The sequence below is a fragment of the Moschus berezovskii genome, chromosome 7, assembly GCF_049115385.1.
Source record: "Moschus berezovskii isolate FMDL1 chromosome 7, NW_MosBer_1.0, whole genome shotgun sequence".
In the NCBI taxonomy this organism is placed as follows: Eukaryota; Metazoa; Chordata; class Mammalia; order Artiodactyla; family Moschidae; genus Moschus; species Moschus berezovskii.
The window spans coordinates 66,886,971-66,907,908 of NC_142466.1; the positions used below are offsets into that span (position 1 = coordinate 66,886,971).

The 20,938-nt window shown below is 39.6% G+C and overlaps 1 protein-coding gene across 3 annotated transcripts in view; it reads left to right on the forward strand.

Annotated features, from left to right (window-relative positions):
* The window catches only part of UNC13B (unc-13 homolog B), a 227,491-nt gene that overhangs the window by 94,454 nt on the left and 112,099 nt on the right, over positions 1–20,938 (forward strand). For all 3 annotated transcript variants that reach the window (XM_088837952.1, XM_055426973.2, XM_055426974.2), the window contains one exon: positions 19,861–20,095. In XM_088837952.1, coding sequence (XP_088694078.1) covers positions 19,861–20,095 — 235 coding nt within the window. The remainder of the gene's footprint in view (positions 1–19,860; positions 20,096–20,938) is intronic.

Below are 20,938 nucleotides of genomic sequence, written 5' to 3' on the forward strand. Positions count from 1 at the left end.
ATTGTCTTTCAGAATTCCCTAAAATTTGGATTGATAAGATTATTTCTTCATAATTAGTTCTGGTTACTACAAAGCTGATGTGAGTTTGTCCCTTATGTTAATTATTAGTTCAGTTAAGTTCAGTCGCTCAGTCATGTCCAACTCTTTGTGACCCCATGGACCGCAGCACACCAGGCCTCCCTGTCCATCACCAACTCCCGGAGTTCACCCAAACTCATGTCCATTGAGTCGGTGATGCCGTCTAACCATTTCATGCTCTGTCGTCCCCTTCTCCTCCCCTCAATCTTTCCCAGCATCAGGGTCTTTTCAAATGAGTCAGCTCTTCGCATCAGGTGGCCAAAGTATTGAAATTTCAGCTTCAGCATCAGTCCTTCCAATGACCACTCAGGACTGATCTCCTTTAGGATGGACTGGTTGGATCTCCTTGCAGTCCAAGGGACTCTCAAGAGTGTTCTCCAACACCACAGTTCAAAAGCATCAATTCTTCTGTGCTCAGCTTTCTTTATAGTCCAACTGTCACATCCATACATGACTACTGGAAAAACCAGAATTATTAGTTCAGATGATGTTCTCTATATTTCTCCACTACTAAGGTATTTTTTTCCCTTTTGTAATTAATAAGTAAAATACTGGGGGTAGGTAGGTAGTACTTTGAGACTGTGTGTATTTAACCTATTTCTTGTAACCTTTCATCCATTAATTTTAGGATCTATTATGATTATGGCCTAAATTTATTATTACATTGGTGGTCACAAAATGTTGGTTTCCTAATTCCTTTACATTGAGTAACTGTCAGTGTTCTATAAAGCTTTTCCTCCTCTCTTACCCTCCTTTTTTATGACTATCACTGTGGACTCATGAATTCACTTCTGTCATTCTCTTTGCTCAGATTGTCCCAAGTTTGGTCTGTCATAGTCCCCTTAATTCAGAGTGACCCCATTATTTATTTATTTATTTTGCCATTTCCTTCCTTTCCTGATATAAGCTGTTCCAGGCTCACCTTGTCCTTTTCTGCTTCAGTCATAGAATAAGTCTTTCTTCAATGAGCCCTGGCTTCTTTTAGTGGGGGATTGTATTTAGAAATCAAGGTATTCAAACTTCAGTCTTCAGTAAGGATATTTATACCTATGTCTTGTCAAGGAATGCAGTAGCACACTGTGTTGCCACACCAAGTGACTACTAAGTTCTGCAACTTTCTGCTGTATTCAGTTTTTACATGTCTGCTTTGCCCACCCACTGTATTATCAATGACAGTATCACTGGCTGCAACTGAGAAATGAATCAAAAGTGAATCAGCATCTGGCAAGGACTTGATGAGATGAGTACTCACATATTCTGTCAGGGTGTGTAAATTAGTACAACCTTTCTAACTCAGTAATTTCACTTCTAGGAACCATTCCTTTTCAACTGTTAGTGTTGTATTTCCTGGTGATCCATCATGCTGATACTATTGATCCTTAAGAAGCATGAGATATTAGTGCTTCCCACTATGCTTAAGCCATCAGGCTTGACGTACTGTATCCCTTGTCTGCACCACACTCAAATATTCCTCTTATATTGTATGATTCTTGGTCTTCATCTAAAACTGTCCGGTGCCATGCTATGATTTGTCTTATTTTTAATATTCTACCTGTTTGGGGAGGCAGGGAAATAGGCCATTATATATATGTAACCAGATATTCCTCACCTGGAAGATTAGATTACTGCCTATTACTGTATAGATGATGGTATAATTCCCTTGCAAGATACAGCCAAACACAGAAGTCTGGGCAGATACTGCCAATTCTGCTATTAGTTCCGTTTCTCTAGCTACCACAAGCAAGACTAGATTTACACTTGTACTAATGAACTTACTTACAGAATAGAAATATTAATACAGTCATGGATGTAGAAAACAAACATGGTTACCAGGGGATATGAGGGGCAGGGACAAATTTGGAATTGACACGTACACACTACTGTATAAAAAGTAGACAGCTGATAAGAACCTGCTATGTAGTACAGGGAACTGTACTCAGTACTTTGTAATGACCTATATGGGAGGAATGGAGAAGGAAATGGTAACCCACTCGAGTCGATATATGTATATGTATAACTGATTCACTTTGCTGTACAGCTGAAATTAATATTTCATTGTAAATCAACTATACTAAAAAAAAATTGGTGGCCATAACTAAAGATGTATTTCTGTGAACAGTGGAAGCAGAATGCTCAGTGGTGTCCAATTCCTTGGGACCCCATGGTTTGTAGCCTGCCAGGCCCCTCTGTCTGTGGGATTTTCGAGGCAAGAATACTGGAGTGGGTAGCAGTTCCCTTTTTCAGGGATATTCCCAATCTAGGGATCGAACCCTGGTCTCCTGCTTTGCAGGCAGTTTCTTTTCTGTCTGAGCCACCAGGGAAGCCTGAGAGCAAACTTATGTCGCTGATTAGAGGCCATTAGCATGTGTGCTCAGTCGTGTCCGACTCCTTGCAAGCCTTTGCACTGTAGCCTGCCAGGCTCCTCTGTCCATGGGATTTTCCAGGCAACAATACTGGAGTGGGTTGCCATTTCCTCCACCAGGGGATCTTCCTGATCCAGGGATCTTCTGTGTCTCCTGTATTGCAGGTGGATTCTTTACCCGCTGAGCCATCACTTACTTTCATTTATTTATCAAGGACTACATGCCCTGCAGGAAAGCAGGAGTGCATTCACACCTGGCCTCTATTCTGTAGATTCTCCCACCTCATCAGTTTCCCCTTACCCACTTATTTCTCAGATCCCAGGAAGCAGAAGTCTAGCTCATCTCCATTCTTTGCCATTTTTCTTCCACTACTTACCACTTTATCTGAGGAATAGTGATACCTTGGAAATAGAGAGGGAAATATTAAGGAGGCAAAGAAGCAAATGGTTAAGAATGACATGTAGTTTGTTCAGGAAGACTTTCCAGAAGAGGTGAGTTTAGAGATGACTTTTGAAGAAGCTAATTGGAATGTACTGATGTATCCTACTAAGATATTCATAGTAGGATAAATGAAAATTATGAAGGGAGAATTCAAAATGTAGCCCACTCTATTCCCTCAGTCTTAGTTAAGGAACCTCTTACTGGCTGGCATATTGTCTATTCTGAGTCGTGGGAGTAAAGGATCAGTCCATAGCTTCTGGTACCTCTAGTTCAGGACTAGGAATCTCAGACAGGAAAATATGCTAGTTACAGACTCCTAGAGTGTAGGGAGTCTTATTTTAGTAGTAGGGCAGCGCAGTGGGCCTAGGACTTCTGTCAGTAAGAGTGGGTGATGAGTTTTACATTGTACATGTGATATTGGTGGAAACAGTTGATACTGATGCTAATTATAGGTGTTGGCAAACTAACAAAGAAAAGAGAGAGACTATAACAATATGGTTTGGCTGATAAAAATCATGTTAATTGCAGTCTTCTGACTCACTTATTTATTTCTAAACTGCCATCTTCCAGAAAAAATTTGATGTGGCTTATTGCAGTCATTGCATCAACTTATTATCATTTCTGTTCAATTACTATGTTAGGCAATTATGCAGGTTAAAAATGTCAGGTTAGTGTATCAAAGTTTTATTTGATTAAAACATTCAATTTAAGTGCCTAATCTGGGCATAAATTAGCTGCTATATATTAATTGCATAATTGTTATTCCCATAAAAGCATGGTCATCTTATGGCTTCTTATTATAGATTTTATTGGTAAAAGTGGTAAGAAATGAATTTGATTGATAAAACATGATTGACAGAATTATGGTAGATATCAGCATTTGATAGAATTGTTCATTACACTGTTATTGGGCTCCTCTTCCTCATGCAAATAATCATGCTAGGCACCAGAGGGTATAGAAATGGAAAGTCCTTGATCTTAGTGAACTCAAGTCCAGAGAGGAGGAAATAGGTAACTAGTACCATGTGATATGTAAATGGTAGGGGAGTGTAGAGAAAGAAAACTTAATCCAAATCTGGGATGGTTAGGAATATCTTCCTAGATGAAATATCTAAATTGAAAAAAAAAAGTTTAAGATCAACGAAAGTCCATATGTTTCATTATGGTTCACTTTTTGGGTTGTATATTCGATGGGATTTTTCCTTTTTTTTTCTTCCAGTTTTATTAAGATATAATTGACATACAATACTGTGTAAGTTTAAGGTGTACAGTATAATGATTTGACTTACATACATCATGAAATGATTATCACAATAAGTTTGGTGAATATCATTTTGTATAAATACAAAATTAATAAAAGAAGTTTTTTGTGAGGAGAACTCATAATTTACTGTTAACCACTTTCATATATGACGTACAGTGATATTAATTATATTTTTCATGTTGTGCATTACATCGCTACATATTGTATGGGTTTTGACAAATATGTAGTGACATATATACCCTAATGGTATCATACAGGATAATTTCACTGCCCTACTATTCTCCTGTGCTATAACTATCCATTCCCCACACCCCACAAAACTCCAAAATAAACTGAGTTTTGAAAGTTGAGTAGGAGTCAGTCAAGGAAAGGAGGAAAGAGTTATGGTATTAGGATACCAAGATGAAAAAGCATCACTTAAAATCCACTTGCCAGTGCAGGGGACACAGGTTCGACCCCTGGTCCAGGAAGATCCCACAGGCCGTGGTGCAGCTGAGCCCCTGTGCCACAGCTACTGAGCCCACACTCCTCAACCAGAGAAGCCTTCACAGTTGAGAAGCCCTCACACCACTCTGAAGACCCAGCAGAGCCAAAATAAATAAAGAAATAAAACATACTAACAGTTAAGAAAAAGCATCCCTCAAGTATACTGTATTCTGAATGGCTTGAAGGCAGGAGATAAAGAGTAAGGAAGGGGTCAGAGATGAGGCCAGAGAGGCACAGAGTGCTCATGTCAGGAAGAGTTTGAATGCCACAGCAAGCTGTTTATATTTTTACCTTGAAGACAATGGGGAGCCTTTAAAGACTTGATGCAGGAGAATGAAACAATCAGATGGTGGTGGTGGTTGTGGTGTGAACATTTTGCTTGATGCATTAAAAAAAAACCTAATTGTGGAATATAAATAAAATAAGCTTTTGTTTTATGAGGTTTTATATATATATGTTATATATATAAATAAATGTATTTTTATGTTATATTCTACAATTACAATTTTTATATGTTATAATCTAATTGTAGAATATAACATATAAAACATATGTTTATTTATATATATGCTGTGCTTAGTCAACTACTCAGTCATGTCAGACTCTTTGTGACCCCATGGACTGTAGCCTGCCAGGCTCCTTTGTCCATTGGGATTCTCCAGGCAAGAATACTGGAGTGGGTTGCCATACCTTCCTCCAGGGGATCTTCCCAACCCAGGGATTGAACCCAAGTCTCCCACATTGCAGGTGGATTCTTTACCGTCAGAACCACCAGGGAAGTCCATGAATACTGGATTGGGTAGCCTATCCCTTCTCCAGGCGAACTTCCCAATCCAGGTATCAAACCGGGGTCTCCTACACTGTAGGTGGATTCTTTACCATCTGAGCTACCAGGGAAGCCCCTTACAATCCATGGGATTCTCAAGGCCAGAATACTGGAGTGGGTAACCTTTCTCTTCTCCAGGGGATCTTCCCAACCCAGGGATTGGACCCAGGTCTCCCGCATTGCAGGTGGGTTCTTTACCAGCTGAGCCACCAGAGAACCCCATTTACATATATAACATATGTATATAACCTCATAAAACAAGAAGTTTATTTTATTATTTTGACATTATGATCATAACTTCCTCAATTCTGTAAATGTGCACATGGACCTCTCCTCCCCTATTATATATTCTTTTATGGACCTCTGTGTATTTACCTTTCCTTCATAACTTACTTGGAACTGTGATTATTTGCTTAATATTTATTTTTATCTCTGGGTCATAAATTTCATGAGTAGGGAAAATGCTTATCTGTGTATCCCCAGTACCTTTGCTCAATATATATTAGTTGAATTAATGTATTTCCATTAAGTGTAATTACTGAGTTAAGGAATATGCACATTTGAAATTTTGTTAGATATTGCCAGATTATATGCTAGAAAGATAGTACCTGTTTATAAACCCTGTTGTTTATACTCCTTTTCTCACATCCAGCCATACTGCCCTTTTACCCTCCCTTCTCCTGTCTGCTTGTATCCCTCAATCCTTTTTTTCTAGACACTCAATCCTTTTTTTCTAGACACTTTCCGGCACATTCTAGGTTCTCTTTTAGGTGCTTAGGACATATCAGGAAGCAAAACAGACAAAGATCCTGGGTGGCAGGAGATAGACAATAAACATACTCAATAAGGAAATAATATAGGATGTTAGGGAGTGGACCAATAAAAGTTGGTGAAAAGCAATTGGGAATTCTAGAACTGAAATGCAATTATAATTTTAAATAAGGTGGTTAAGTACATAAGCCACAGTGAGATGACTTTTGAGTAAACAGTTGGAGGAAGTGGGAGAAGTAGCAGTTGGCTCTCTGGGAAACGTGTGATGGGCAGCAGCTGGTTCAAAGGCTAGTTGAGTGACTGACAGAGGTAGGAAGAGGTCTGCTTTTTCTTGATCAGTGTGGTGGTTACTTGAGTGTGTTCACATGTTCACTGAGCACTACACTTATCACTTGTGGACTTTTGTGCATTTTATTCCCCAGTAGTTTTCATATTAACTGTGACTGTGAATGGATGTTGAACGTTTCAAAATGCCTTAATTGGGACTCCCTGGTGGTCCAGTCATTAACCTTCCAATGCAGGGGCAGTGGGTTTGATCCCTTGTTGGGGAGCTAAAGCCCAATATGCCCCGGGGCCAAAAAACCAAAACATAAAGCAGAAGCAGTATTGTAACAAATTCAGTAAAAACTTAAAAAATGGTCCACATCAAAATAACCTTAAAAAAAAAAAAAACTTAAACCAAAAAATACCTTAGTAGTTGTTGTTTAGTCAGTAAGTCACATCTGACTCTTGTTGACCCCATGAACTGCAGCCCGCCAAACTCCTCTGTCATTTCCCAGGCAAGAATACTGGAGTGGGTTACCATTTCCTTCCACAGGGAATCTTCCTGACCCAGGAAATGAACCTATGTCTCCTTGTCTCCTGCATTGCAGGAGGATTCTTTACCATTGAGCCACCTGGGAAGCCCTTAATAATATCTATCCAGTTATTCAGGGGTATTTTCCTTTGACTCACAAACAGCGATGAATGTACTAATCAATTTCTATTCATCATTTTGCCTTTCTTTAACATTCTCTACTTGATTATGGTAAAAAACATTCTTTTTTTAAAAAAGTATTCTTTTGATATAGTGCTATGTTTGATTTGCTTATATTTTATTTTGGATTTTTATATCTATATTCACAAGGAAGTTGGTCAATAGTTTATTTTTGTTATTCCCCTATGTTGGGTTCAAAGTATTCAATACTTATCTTAATTATAGGTTCTTTACCGTTTTTCCATGAAAAGAGAAGCTCTATGGTATTCATCTAGTCTACTATCTCGAGAGAGGAATTTCTCATGTTTGACTTCATTGTTCGTTGTGAGCCACCTAGTAATTACTACAATTTAGTAATTGATAGGTGAGTCCTGTCATTGCTGTTCTAGACAGATGGCTGTTCACTTGAAGTCTAGGGCTCAAATCTCTTGTTATTTCATTGTCAGGAAAAATTGACCAGCACTGGACTATTCATTGGTGATATAATAGTTGTTCAGAGGTGTTTTGTTGGATAATTATAGACCTTATTTTCTTTAATGTATTTCTTACACTTTGCACTAGAAACAGGATGAAGTAGGCAGAAGAAGAAGCTTGTGAGCATAGTCAACAGGAATAAGTGCAGAAGCTTTGCCGTCTGGAAAGAGGATTCATTTTTAATTATTAAAATTAATGGGACCAGTTATTTGGTCCTGGACTTGGTAGAATTTTTTCAGTTACGTGTATGATCACAGTGAACTGGTCTTCAAGCCCAGGGGAGAGCTTATCTGGCTGCTTCCTCCAGTCCTTCAGCACAGGAACACTATGCTGGAGTGCTCAGTCTGGAGACTGGTGTTTTTCATATAGGAGATTCTGTAGCTGTGTTTTTCAAATTGTAGTTCAAGAATCACTTGGCATTGAGTCCAAGTTGCTTATTGAAAAAACAGTCACATCAACCAATGGAGGTTCCCATGCCACTCCAGGCATTTTAAATTAGAATTTATGGGAGTATGGTCTAGGAATCTTCATTTTAAACAAGAGTCTCAAGTAATTCTTAAAATTTAAAGACACTGCTTTCTAAGATTAAGAAGAACTTGCTTTTATTCACAGGATTTCTGTGCTGAGCATTGGGAGAAATGTAAAGGGAATATAAGATTGGATCTTGCTCTCAAGAACTTAAACCTAGGCTAGAGATGGGATTCATTGGACTAAGGCAAGCAGTAAAATACATCACATTCTAAAGCAAGTGTTTTTTAAAAATTCAACTTTGTTGAGATATAATGTACATGCAAAAGAGTCACCCATTTGAAGTGTACGGTTTGATTGCTTTTGGATGCATATACCAGTGAAACTACCACCACAATCAAAATACAGAACATTTCCATTAGCTCTAAACATTTCCTTATGCCCTTTGCAGTTCATTCTTCTCCCCAGCCCTGGCTCCAGGCAACCACTGATAGACTTTTTTTATCACTATAGATTAAATTTGATTTCCTAGAGTTTTATGTGAAATGGAAACATATAACATGTAGTCCTTTGTGTCTAGCTTCCTTCACTCGTGAAATGGAAACATATAACATGTAGTCCTTTGTGTCTAGCTTCCTTCACTCAGCCGGAAGAATTTGAGATTGTTCCATTTTGTCCAGTGTATCAGTAATTTGTTTCTTTTTATTGAGTAGTCTTCTATTACACGAGTATACAAATTTTATTTATCTATTCAGTTGTTGATAGACATTTGGATTGTTTCCAGTTACTATAATTAATATGAACATCCGCATGATCTTGTGTTTTCATTTCTCTTGTTAAATACCTAGGAGTGGAACCGCTGGTTCATATGGGTTGGTGTATGTTTAACTTTTTAAGAGATAAACACATGGTTTTTATTTTGACTGTTAACAGAGACACTACTGAAGTCATTGGGGATTGTTTAAGGAAAGTTGTTTAACAGAGACACTGTACTGAAGTCATTGAGCATTGTTCAAAGAGAGTTGTTTAAGTGGAACTTAAGGATGGGTTCCAACTATGTACGGGAGGATAGGGAATATTTACTGAATATACCATTTGTCTAGCTCATGGTAGTTAAATGCTACATATGTGATTGTCAATATTTCTGCAAATCTGAGAAGTAGTGTTACTCTTCACTCTTTATGAATGAGAAATAGAAGTACAGAGAAGTCAACCAGCCTAAGGTTACACAGCTAGTAAGCGATGGCTTTGAACCTAGGTTTGTTTGATTCCAAAGCTCAAACCATTTCCGTTATACCAACAAGGAGTAGAAGTGAAGGATATTCCAGCTTCAGAAGTCAGGGGATGGGTCAGGGAAATTGGACTCATTCCTTTTTCTATCTCCTGAGTACAGCAAGCATAGGAACTGTGACAATCTGTTTGCCAATAACAAAAACTTTGTTTTGGGGGATTGGTTAGCAATGGGGTTTCATGTTTATTTGATACCAGAGCCTGGAAGATAAATATACTTATTTATAAATACTTGTATATTGTTGAAAGGATAATGAAGTGATTAGAAGCTCGATTTAGAAAAATTAGTCTAGTTTCAGTCTGCTGAGTAGATTGAATGGAACAAAGATTAGAAGGTCTTGCTGCTGTGCTGTGCTTTGTCGCTCAGTCCTGTCTGACTCTTTGTGAGCCCATGGACTATAGCCCACCAGGCTCCTCTGTCCATGGGGATTCTCCAGGCAAGAACATTGGAATGGGTTGTCATGCCCTTCCCCAAGGGATCTTCTCAACCCAGGGATTGAACCCAGGTCTCCTGCATTGCAGGCGGATTCTTTACCATCTTAGACACCAGGAAAGCCCTTAGAAGGTCTTCAGTTCAGCTCAGTTGTGTCCAACTCTTTCTTTGCGCCCCCATGAACTGCAGCACTCCAGGCCTCCCTGTCCATCACCAACTCCCGAAGTTTACCCAAACTCACGTCCATTGAGTCGGTGATGCCATCTAACCATCTCATCCTGTATCGTCCCCTTCGCATCAGATGGCCAAAATATTGGAGTTTCAGCTTCAACCTCAGTCCTTCCAATGAATACCCAGGACTGATCTCCTTTAGGGTGGACTGGTTGGATCTCCTTGCAGTCCAAGGGACTTTCAAGAGTCTTCTCCAATACCACAGTTCAAAAGCATCAATTTTTCAGCGCTCAGCTTTCTTTATAGTCCAACTCTCACATCCATACATGACTACTGGAAAAACCATTGCCTTGACTAGATGGACCTTAGTCCAATCAAAATCTATAATAATTCAAGCATGAGATAACAAGTTCTTCGATAAGAAGAGTGAAACCTATCAGGAAGGGACAGTTAGAAGGAGACTTCAATGAACTTAATTACCAAGCTTGTTGACAGATTGGACATGGGAGATAAAAGCAGAAAGGAATTTTAGGAATAGTTTTGAAGTGTTAGCTTTGAAGTGTCCAGAGTTCTGTGGTTTTGGACTTGATGTATATACTTGGTATGCTAATATATCTTTAAGAGAATTATGTTAAGAGAGCTCATAACATTTTAAATAAACTGTCACTACTGACAGTGGAGGTGATAGTTTTCTAGTCTGCCTTACTACTTATATCATCAGGCAACACTGAGCTAGAGGGTAATTGGTTATTCATTTGTCAAGTATGTGAACTTGAAGACATTGGAAGCTCTAGGGAAGTGGGAAACATTAGCCTGTTCATTAAAATTGTCAGTTTGATACTCATTTGATGTGTGAATGCCCAACATGAAAATGTTACTGGTTTTCTAATAAGCTCTTAGCATACTTGAAGGTTTTTCTGTAACACTTTTGGCCAGTGTCTTTTCTCTGCTTCCTCTCTAACGTCCTGTGATGAGTGGTACCCTCAACCTTGCCCATATTGCACATTTTACTGCATGAATTGTGGAATCTCTTGATGTCTCTTTATTCTACTACTTGTGCTTCCATTTGCTTCTGAACAATCTATACTCTAGCTTTCACTCATTAAAATTTCTGTCATTAAAATTACAGTGACTTTTTTGTTTCTAAATTCAGTAGCACATTCTCAGTTTTATTTTGATTACTCTGTTGCACTGCTACTTGTTAACTACTCACTCCTTTCTTGAAAACTTGTTTTCCTGACTTCAGGGACCTCATTTTCTTGGTTTTCTTCCTTTCCAGCTTCTTTGCAGGCTCCTTTGTGGCCTCTTCCTTTTTTAAAAATTCAGATTTATTAATGTATAATTCACATATAATTAAATTCTCCCTTTTAGTGTACAATCTTATGAGTTTTTTCAAACACATACAGTTATGTAACCATAACCTCAGTCAAGGTATAGAGCAGTTCCATCAACCCTAAAAATTCCCTTAAACCCCTTTACAGTCAGCCTCTCCCATTCTTGGCCCGTGACAGCTACTAATCTGTTTTCTGTCTCAATAGTTTTGCCTTTTCCAGAAGGTCATTTAAGTGGAATTATACATGTGTAGCTTTGGGTCTGGCTTGTTTCACTGATTGTAATGCATTTGAAATTCATTTATGTGTGTCATTAGTTTATTCCTTTTTATTCCTGAGTAGTATTCTACTGTATGGATGTACCGTGTTTTATTTATTTGTCAGTTGAAGGGCACTTGTTTCCAGTTTTTAGTGAACGAATTAAGCAGCTGTAAACATTTGTATATAGGACTTTGTAAAAACGTGTTTTTATTTTTCTTGGGTAAATATATAGGAGGAGTATTGCTGGGTTGCATGTGTATATATGTGTATAACTTCATAAGAAATGCCCAGATTATTTTCCAGGGTGGCCTACCACTTGGCATTCTTGCCAGCCACATGTGAGAGTTCTAGTTGCTCCACAGCCTCACCAACACTGTATTGTCAGGTTTTTTTTTATGTTTTTTAAAAAATGTGTCTATTCCATAGATTTGCTCTTCCCCTATATACAGTTTTTTTCTTGTCCTAGCCTCTCTACCTCATTGTTTTATTTACTTGTCTTTTAATTTTATCTATTCAGTTACAAATATTTGTGGAGCTTCTGCTTTGTGCCAGATACTGTTAAGGCACTATAGATATAGCAAGGGAGAAAGAAGAGTTCCTGTAACTCATGGGATCTTGTGCTCTGAAAACATCCAAGTCTTTTGTTCCACATCTCTTTTCTCACATATCCAGCTGTCTATTCATACTCATTTGAGATGTCTCATAGATACTGCTGCTGCTGCTGCTGCTAAGTCACTTCAGTCGTGTCCGACTCTGTGTGACCCCATAGACGGAAGCCCACCAGGCTCCCCCGTCCCTGGGATTCTCCAAGCAAGAACACTGGAGTGGGTTGCCATTTCCTTCTCCAATGTGTGAAAGTGAAAAGTGAAAGTGAAGTCGCTTAGTCGTGTCCGACCCTTAGCGACCCCATGGACTGCAGCCTACCAGGCTGCTCCATCCATGGGATTTTCTAGGCAAGAGTACTACAGAGCCGATAAATGTATCTAACACTGAATCCATCATCTTTCAACCTTCCTCTCTTTTGTATTTCTTTTGATGAATGATGTCATATCCACCCAGTAACTCAAGATAAAAACTTAGGCAATCTTATTTAGGCTTTATTTTCCCCACTTCCCACATTCAGTTACCTATTAAACCCTATTGACTTTACCTCCAGCATATCTTATAAGTGTATCTACTTCTCTCCACTCCCTCTGCTATTTCCGTAGTTCAAACCTTCATCAGGTCAGTGCAATAGCCTCCTCACCAGCCTCCCTGTCTACCTGCTATACCAACCTGTGGCCACACTGTACCACCATTCTCTTTCTAAAATGAGAAATCTGATCCTGTCTCTCCCCTGCTCAAAAGCTGTGATAGCTCTCTATTGCTGCTGCTGCTGCTGCTAAGTCACTTCAGTCGTGTCCGACTCTGTGTGACCCCATAGATGGAAGCCCACCAGGCTCCCCCGTCCCTGGGATTCTCCAGGCAAGAACACTGGAGTGGGTTGCCATTTCCTTCTCCAATGTGTGAAAGTGGAAAGTGAAAAGTGAAAGTGAAGTCGCTCAGTCGTGTCCGACCCTTAGCGACCCCACGGACTGCAGCCTACCAGGCTCCTCCATCCATGGGATTTTCTAGGCAATAGTACTGGAGTGGCTTGCCACTGCTCTCTATTACCCTCCAAATAATTCCAAACTCATAACATTACTAAATTTTTAAACATACGTATATTAATACTTAAGTCTCACTTTCTTCAGGTTCTTTCATAACCCTGCAGAGTCTCATTCAGACATGCTAAAACTATCCTCAGTTTACTGAATGGGCCTTTCCATGTATAATTTTGGTTTCCTGGAACACTTCAGCCCTCCTTTTCTTGGTTCTTATGCCTAGTACAGCAGAGACATTGCTTACCAACAAAGGTCCATATAGTCAAAGATACGGTTTTTCTAGTAGTCATGTATGGGTGTGAGAGTTGGACCATAAAGAAGGCTAAACACCGAAGAATTGATGCTTTTGAACTGTGTTGTTGGAGAAGACTCTTGAGAGTCCCTTGGACTGCAAGATCAAATCAGTCAATCCTAAAGGAAATCAATCCTGAATATCTATTGGAAGGACTCAGGAAGCTCCAATACTTTGGCCACCTGATGTGAAGAACTAATTCATTGGAAAAGACCCTGATGCTGGAAAAGATTGAAGGCAGGAGGAGAAGGGGATAACAGAGAATGAGTTGGTTGGATGGCATCACTGACTCAATGGACATGAGCTTGAGCAAGCTCTGGGAGATGGTGAAGGACAGGGAAGCCTGGCATGCTGCAGTCCGTGGGGTTGCAGAGAGTCAGACGTGACTGAGAGATTGAACAACAATGCCTAGTAAAATCTAATTTTCCACAGTAATAGTTCTGTTGGCTAGTGTGATGTTTGAGTGGTTTTGAGGGATGGGAAGGAAACTTGGCTTAATTAAACTAGTGTTATTTCTCTTACAGTGGTACCAGGCTGAAGTGAGGCTAGGGAACTGGATAGTCAGCGAACATAACTGTAATTTTCATGGTTTAGAGATGGACCCAGTAGATGGGATTGGGTCATTTGTTGGATTTATTCATATAAGAAATATTTATTGAGCACCTACTATGTACTGCTGGTGGCCATTTAAGAATGAGGCTATGCAGTGCAAGAGACCCTTCTGTGAGCCCAGAGTTTCAGTGAGAAGCAGCCTGAAGCAATATAGGTTGATAGGCATATTCGAAAGTTCCATGTGATTATTTTTCAGTTTTCTTTTGAAAAGAAACACAGTACTTATCCTCTTGCAGTTGCTATGGCAACTACGCTATAGCCTGGGAGAATTTTTACCCCCACTTCATGGTTAGGAAGTTAAATTATTAAAATTTTTTAAGTCACACACTAAACTGAAAAATGACATAGGTGGTAGGAAGAAGATAAGTACGTAAGAAGAAAATTGACCCTCAGTGTATAAACAGCAGTGTCACATGCATAGTCTCATTTCCTCAGGATTGGGAGTTAATTTGGGTAGTGAAACCAGCCTGTGTTGGCATCATTCAGTGCTTCCAGATTTTGAGTCTTATGGCAAGCAGTTAAGGTAGCTGCACCCTCAGAACTCTGGGGTCTTTTAAACCTAGACGTCATCAATCCCTTAGTGGACATTACAACTGTTGGAGTGTGCTTATCTTCCTGCTATCTATTAACATTTGTTAGGAACCTGTAAAGCAAGCGAAAACCTGGCAACATGACAGAACAACAAGAAATGTGAATTGCTTACCATTTTCCAGAGACCTGTGCTAAGTACCCTACTTGCATTTTCTCTTGTAATCCTTATAGAAACCAATGAAACTCATATTATTATCATTAACTTTTGCAAGATATGCTAGTACATGGAAGAGCCAGAAGAATTTAACTTTGATTTCGATGTCCATGTTCTTAACTATGAAGCCAACTTGTTCCTTGTTTCTCGGAATTGAGGCCCATTTTTAGTGATTTCTTTGTCACATTAGTTGCCTCAAATTCAGCTTGGGTGTGGGATAGGATTTACATTTAATTAATATTGAATTTTTTTATCTTGAAAAATGTGTAGGAAATGTTTTCAGTTTTCTTTGGTTGAAGCTTCTGTGTTCGGACTCTATTAAAAATTTATAGGAAATTCATAAAAAAGTGGCTATATCTGAGTGCCCTGCAAGCTACAGAGTTTTGTTACATATTAGAAGCCTAGAGATTAATACCATCCTTTGGCGTTTTAATTTTTAATAGAGAGCAGAAAAATTAGATGTCATTGCTCCTAAATAAGGGAATTGCTGTCTTTCCTATAGTAACCAGGTCTGAGTTTTTTGTGGAATTATTGTAGTAGGCTCAGGTTTGGTGAACATAGAGATAAGGAAGGGTTTCTTAGAAGCAGGTCAAATTTTTCTCATTTTGAATATGGAAGGATATATTAACTCCTCGGGATGATGTTCTGAGAGACTCCTAGGCCAGAAGGAGATTTAAAAGAGTACGTACAGAACTAGTAGTTTTTTCTTCACTAGATAGTGAGTTACAGAGAACAACAGTACTTTGCAGGTTTGTCTTATGCTCAATAGAAGGCAGATGCTGTCTATATGTTATGAAAAATAAATGGAATACAAGTAGGTAGACTCAAGTCAGGTAGGTATATACTAATTAGTGAGATGGGAAATGATCTTTGAATTCGTCCTAAAATTGTCTCTGTCACTCTTCTTCTTTGTTACCACTTGTGGTTTTCTTAGGTCACTGGACCTATTTGGGCTGGGGAGACCAACAGAGTACGTAAGAATTTGAATACCTTATAATTTTCTTAATTTTACCCTTTAACATGCTCCCTCTGACTGAGGCTGGATATTCATGCATATAAGCATATATAATGCCATTCCCTCCTCTTCCACTTCTTGAAGCCCAGGAGAGAATTTGCTGCAGTGGAAAGTTATATCCTTTCAGGCTGATTTCCTGAAGACTCTTTGTCTGTGCATGTGCATGCATGTGTGTGTATGTGTGTGTGTGAATGTGAGAGAGAGAGATGGAGAAATTTCTAAGTTTCAGTTATAATCCTGACAGGATCTCCTGACTTATCTTCCCCAGAGACAAGTGCCATCAGCCCCTCCTTTGGCCTTTTAACTAAGGGGCACAATGACTAGTAGGAGAAATTTCATTCTAGGAGAGGGCATTGGTTTTGCGATGTGAACAAGAGGCTGGGGACATGGTTTGACTTTCCTTGAAGCAGTCTAGCTAGGCTAGAGGCCACCTTTGTTCTTGAGCTTAGAGAGTGGGCTCTCGCTAAGAACTTAGTTCTTTCTAGCAAGAGTCACAGCCCTAGGCTGGCATTACTGGCTGTGTTACCTGGGCTGATGGGAGGTGGACAGGTTGGTTGAGTTTCAGTGATTAGATCCAGTAGTTGCTAAGAGGGGCCAAATTTTGTTCTGTCCCTATAATTTCTCATAGAGTATGTACTTCCTATGATTTGAATCCTGAGTATTTGCACCAGGAAACTATGCAAACACAGCCTAAGAGAGCTTGGTTAATTAAGGTTTTTAAGTAGAAAGAAGTGAGCCATGAAAAAAAAGAAGTTTGAATTTTCATTCCTTCTCTGATCAAGTTTTGCCTGTATTCTGGATTTAAAGATGGGGACTCAATCCAGGAGCACCAGATACTGGAGAACCTCACTATTCAATACATCATTCAGTTTTGTTTGAGTGCCTACTATCTGCCTGAGACTCATCTCTGTCCCAGCCTACTCTTCCAGGTTTATTTTTGTCATTTCCCTTTCATGTCCTTTTATGTACTTGCTAAATGAGCTATAAAATGTTTCATAAAAATATATACGGAGCCTTTAAAAATATATATGACCTTTTACATATATATATATATATCCTTTCCCATCATTGGACCTTTACTCATGCCATTGCTTTTCTCCAGATTCTAAAGGCATTTCCCCTCACCTTCATCTTCACCTATTAAAAACCCACCAGTCTTTCAGAGTCATAACTTCCTTAATTATTTCCCTGTTCATTTTAACAGGAAGTGATCCAACCTTCAACTCGTATAGCATTTGGTTTATACTGTTCTCATGATAGATACTTCCTTGTATCTGTATTCATATTTTCTCTCTCCTATTAGATTGACTCTATACTCCAAGTTTTCTGTGTTGTTTAGCCTTGCAGCTGGTGGACACTCAATAAATATTTGAATGAGTAAAATTTCCCAGCCTTTGAATTTCAAAGGGCTTTTCAATTTTTGCCCTCAGACTAGCTCCCAAGTCCTCCGTAAGCTGAATAACCAAGCCTGTTCTCAGTGTCTCTTTCTCAGGGAAACCAGAAGTTTTCTGTGCTAGGTGAAATGGTTCTGTGCAGTAGCAGGTAGAGCCAGTAAGAGATCATTGCTGGGACACTGAAAGCACGATGCTTTCACACAAGCCTTTTCCGTAATTTCTGTTTTCAGTTTCTAATCAGCTTTGGCGGTGCCAGGATGTTTCCTTTCTAAGGAAACCGGGGATGGTGTAGGGGGAGAAAAGCTGGCTTTTGCCCTTGACCGACCTTTTTTCTGCTCCTATTCTTTGTCTCACCTCACTTCCTTGTATTTCCTTTCTCCAGTCTCCTCCCACTTTTCATACCCTCTTTTCTTCTGCTCCCGGCTTCTTCTTTATTTGCCCTTTATTCCTTCAGCACAGAAATGTGTCAGCCTTTAGGGGTGTTTTGGAATACCCCTCCCCTTAGCTTAGCAAAATAAAGCCAATCATTATTAAGGAGTCATAGGTCAGATGCAGTGAGGAAGGGTCTCTCCATGTAGCTTCTGGCTCAGGATACTGGGCTCCTAACTCTGGCTGAGCTACCCTCTCCTGGCCTCATAGTCAACAGGATTGTCTAACACTGCTGCTGCTTTGGAGACTCGCATCTTGAGTCTCTGGATGATATACTAATAGCACAATCTCCTGCTGGAGTTTAAGTAGACTTTTGACTTTGTCTCCTTGGTTGCCTCTACCCCCTCATCTGTATGCATGAATAATCCAGCTCTGACTTCTTCACAGTTAATCCTTCTGTGAGTTCAGAAAGAATACGTCTGAATGGCATACTGGTTTTTGTCCCTTGATCCTTTCTAGTCGTCAGCACAACAGATGCATCAAGGTCTAAAACCAGTACCTCCAATGTCTCTTTTCCCTAACGTGTAATCAGAGTGCTTTGTAAACAGAGTGTTTTCTTTCCCCATGTTTGACTGGTATTGTTCTTGACGATTTGAAGATTAACCTTTCTCATACTGATTTTTTCCCCCTGAAGTTCTCATCACTTCCCTGTTCCTTTCTTTTGTTCATGTGTTACCTTAAACTTAAGTGGGCAAAGCTCGCAAGATCTTATTACCCCTACTCCCAGCTGTAACCCCAAGCGATGTCTGGAACCCACATGTTCATGTTCCCTGTCTTTTAGTGGGATTATCTACCAAGTTGTCTGATGTAAAAGCCAAGGGACCATTTCCCTGTTACCTTCCATTTGTCCCCAGCTTTTATCATTTCTGTCTGTTTTTTTTTCCTCTCTTCTGTTTCCATTGTATGGATATATGTTCTTATCTCCTACATGAGCTATTGTAAAAGCCTCATTTTATGGTCATTAGGAGTCTTCTGCTGCCTACATTGCTACCAAGATTTTTTTTTAATTACTAAGATAAGTCCATCATCTGCTTAAAGTATCTACATTTTGGGATGGTGAATGTTCCTTTTCCTTATTGTGAGCCAAATAGAAACTTGGCAAGAAAGAACATATGGGACCTTATTAATTATACGCATATGGGTATCGTGTCAGAAGTGGCTTCTGTGGAAAATAAACTACAAAACACTGTTAGGTTGAACTCCCTTTCCAAGCACAGTGTTACATATTTTTATTTTTGCTTGGAGCAAGATTTGTAACTCTGGTCATTTTAGCTAACACCAAGAAAAAAATGGCTACCAGTCAGGTGCTGGAACACCAGTCAGGTGGAAAAGCAGAAATAAGTCTATGTAATTGTAGCCACTGCTATTAGATAAATTGGCTGCTTTGTCAGTAAGACCCCATTGGCAGTGAATGTGTTTTCCTCTTCTTCTGAGGAAATGGGATGAAGGCTGGGGATGGGCATTCTGAGCCCAGGGTATGGGTGCTCAGTAGAAATTATTAGAAAAACCCAGTGTTGCAGCAAGACAGTAAGACTGCTGGTGTTCTCAGCTGCATACAGAACTTGACTTCCAAGTCTTGACTTTGACCTTGATTTCCTGTACCAGTTTTCAATGGTGGACCTGCTTATTTGACTCAACAATGTATTTTTAAAGTCTGAAAACATCATGCTAACTTTGAACAAAAATTTCACTTTTCTAAGAGATGAAAAAACTGTTTCTTCCCCTTTTGCCCCATTTTGATAATAGTAGAGCACCAGAATCTATTTAAGACATTTAAAAGCAGGTTTTCATTAGGGTTACAATAGCTTAGAGAAACAGAATTCCAGAAAATTCTGCATTGGGAAAATGCCACTTTGAACTCCTCTGAGAATCAGCACTAAAATTAAACCCACTATCTTATCTTGTTAAAGAAGGAAACAGACTTGTGGGTATTGAGACAATTTTTTGCATGACTTTAAGGTCACTACGCTCATGGGCAGCTCAGCTTGCTCTTGTTCTCAAGGCTTGGGCTTTTGGCTCCCTGCTTTGGAAGCAGAAAAGAATTCTAGAGAACTGAATAAAGCTGGGATACTTTGATTGACTGTGCTTATTCCACAGCTTTCGAAGATCCTGACAGTGCCGTGGATGACCGAGATAGTGACTATCGCAGTGAGACCAGCAATAGCATCCCGCCTCCTTACCATACAACTGCCCAGCCCAATGCTTCTGTGCACCAGTTCACTGTGCCTGTGCGATTGCCACAGCAGCTGCTGCTTCAGGGCAGTTCCCGGGACTCTTGCAATGACTCTGTGCAAAGTTATGACCTCGACTATCCAGAGCGGCGGGCCCTCAGGTAGGTGTTGGGAACAAAATGCTTTCTCTTCCTAGTATGCAGGTCCCAGGATGCAACTGACATCAAAGATTTGGGTACCTGAGGTGATAGAGGAAATATAGCAGTATGGTGGACCAACCTACAGCCATTTTATGTAGAGTCTCAGTCTTTTTTTTCCTCTTCTTTATAAAGTTCACATTTATGCATGGGATGATGGCTTAGTCATTAAGTTGTGTCTGACTCTTGCGACCCCATGGATTGTAGCCCACCAGGCTCCTCTGTCCATGGGATTTCCCAGGCAAGAATACTGGAGTGGGTTGCTATTTCCTTCTCTAGGGGATCTTCTGGACCCAGGGATCGAACCCAGGTCTCCCACATTGCAGGCAGGTTCTTTACCGATTGAGCCACCAGGGAAGCCCACATTTATGCATATCCATCAGTAAGAGTTTTTCTTTATTATCAGCAGGTGAGGGCAGACGCACTTGGGGTGGATGGCTGAAAAAAACCTTCTCACCTCTCTGCCCAGCCCAGTGACTTTGATATACCTTTCATTAAGATCTTTTAAAAAATCACAGATGTTAAATGCTTGGGTAATTCATCCTATCTAAATATTTCCCTGGGAATGTCAGAAGAAAACCAATATAATCTCACTATAGCAGATTCAGTACTTTTGCTGGAACTTAAAAAAAAAAAGCTTTTTATTAATTTCTTAAATACATAAAACATTTAATGTAAAAAGTATGTCAAGGTACAATATAATAACACAGCAAAGAATTACGCACCCACACCTGTTTGTCTTCCTCTATTGCCTCCACTTCCTGCCTCCTAGTTCTCTACCACCCTTGTTTCTTATGCACACTTCCA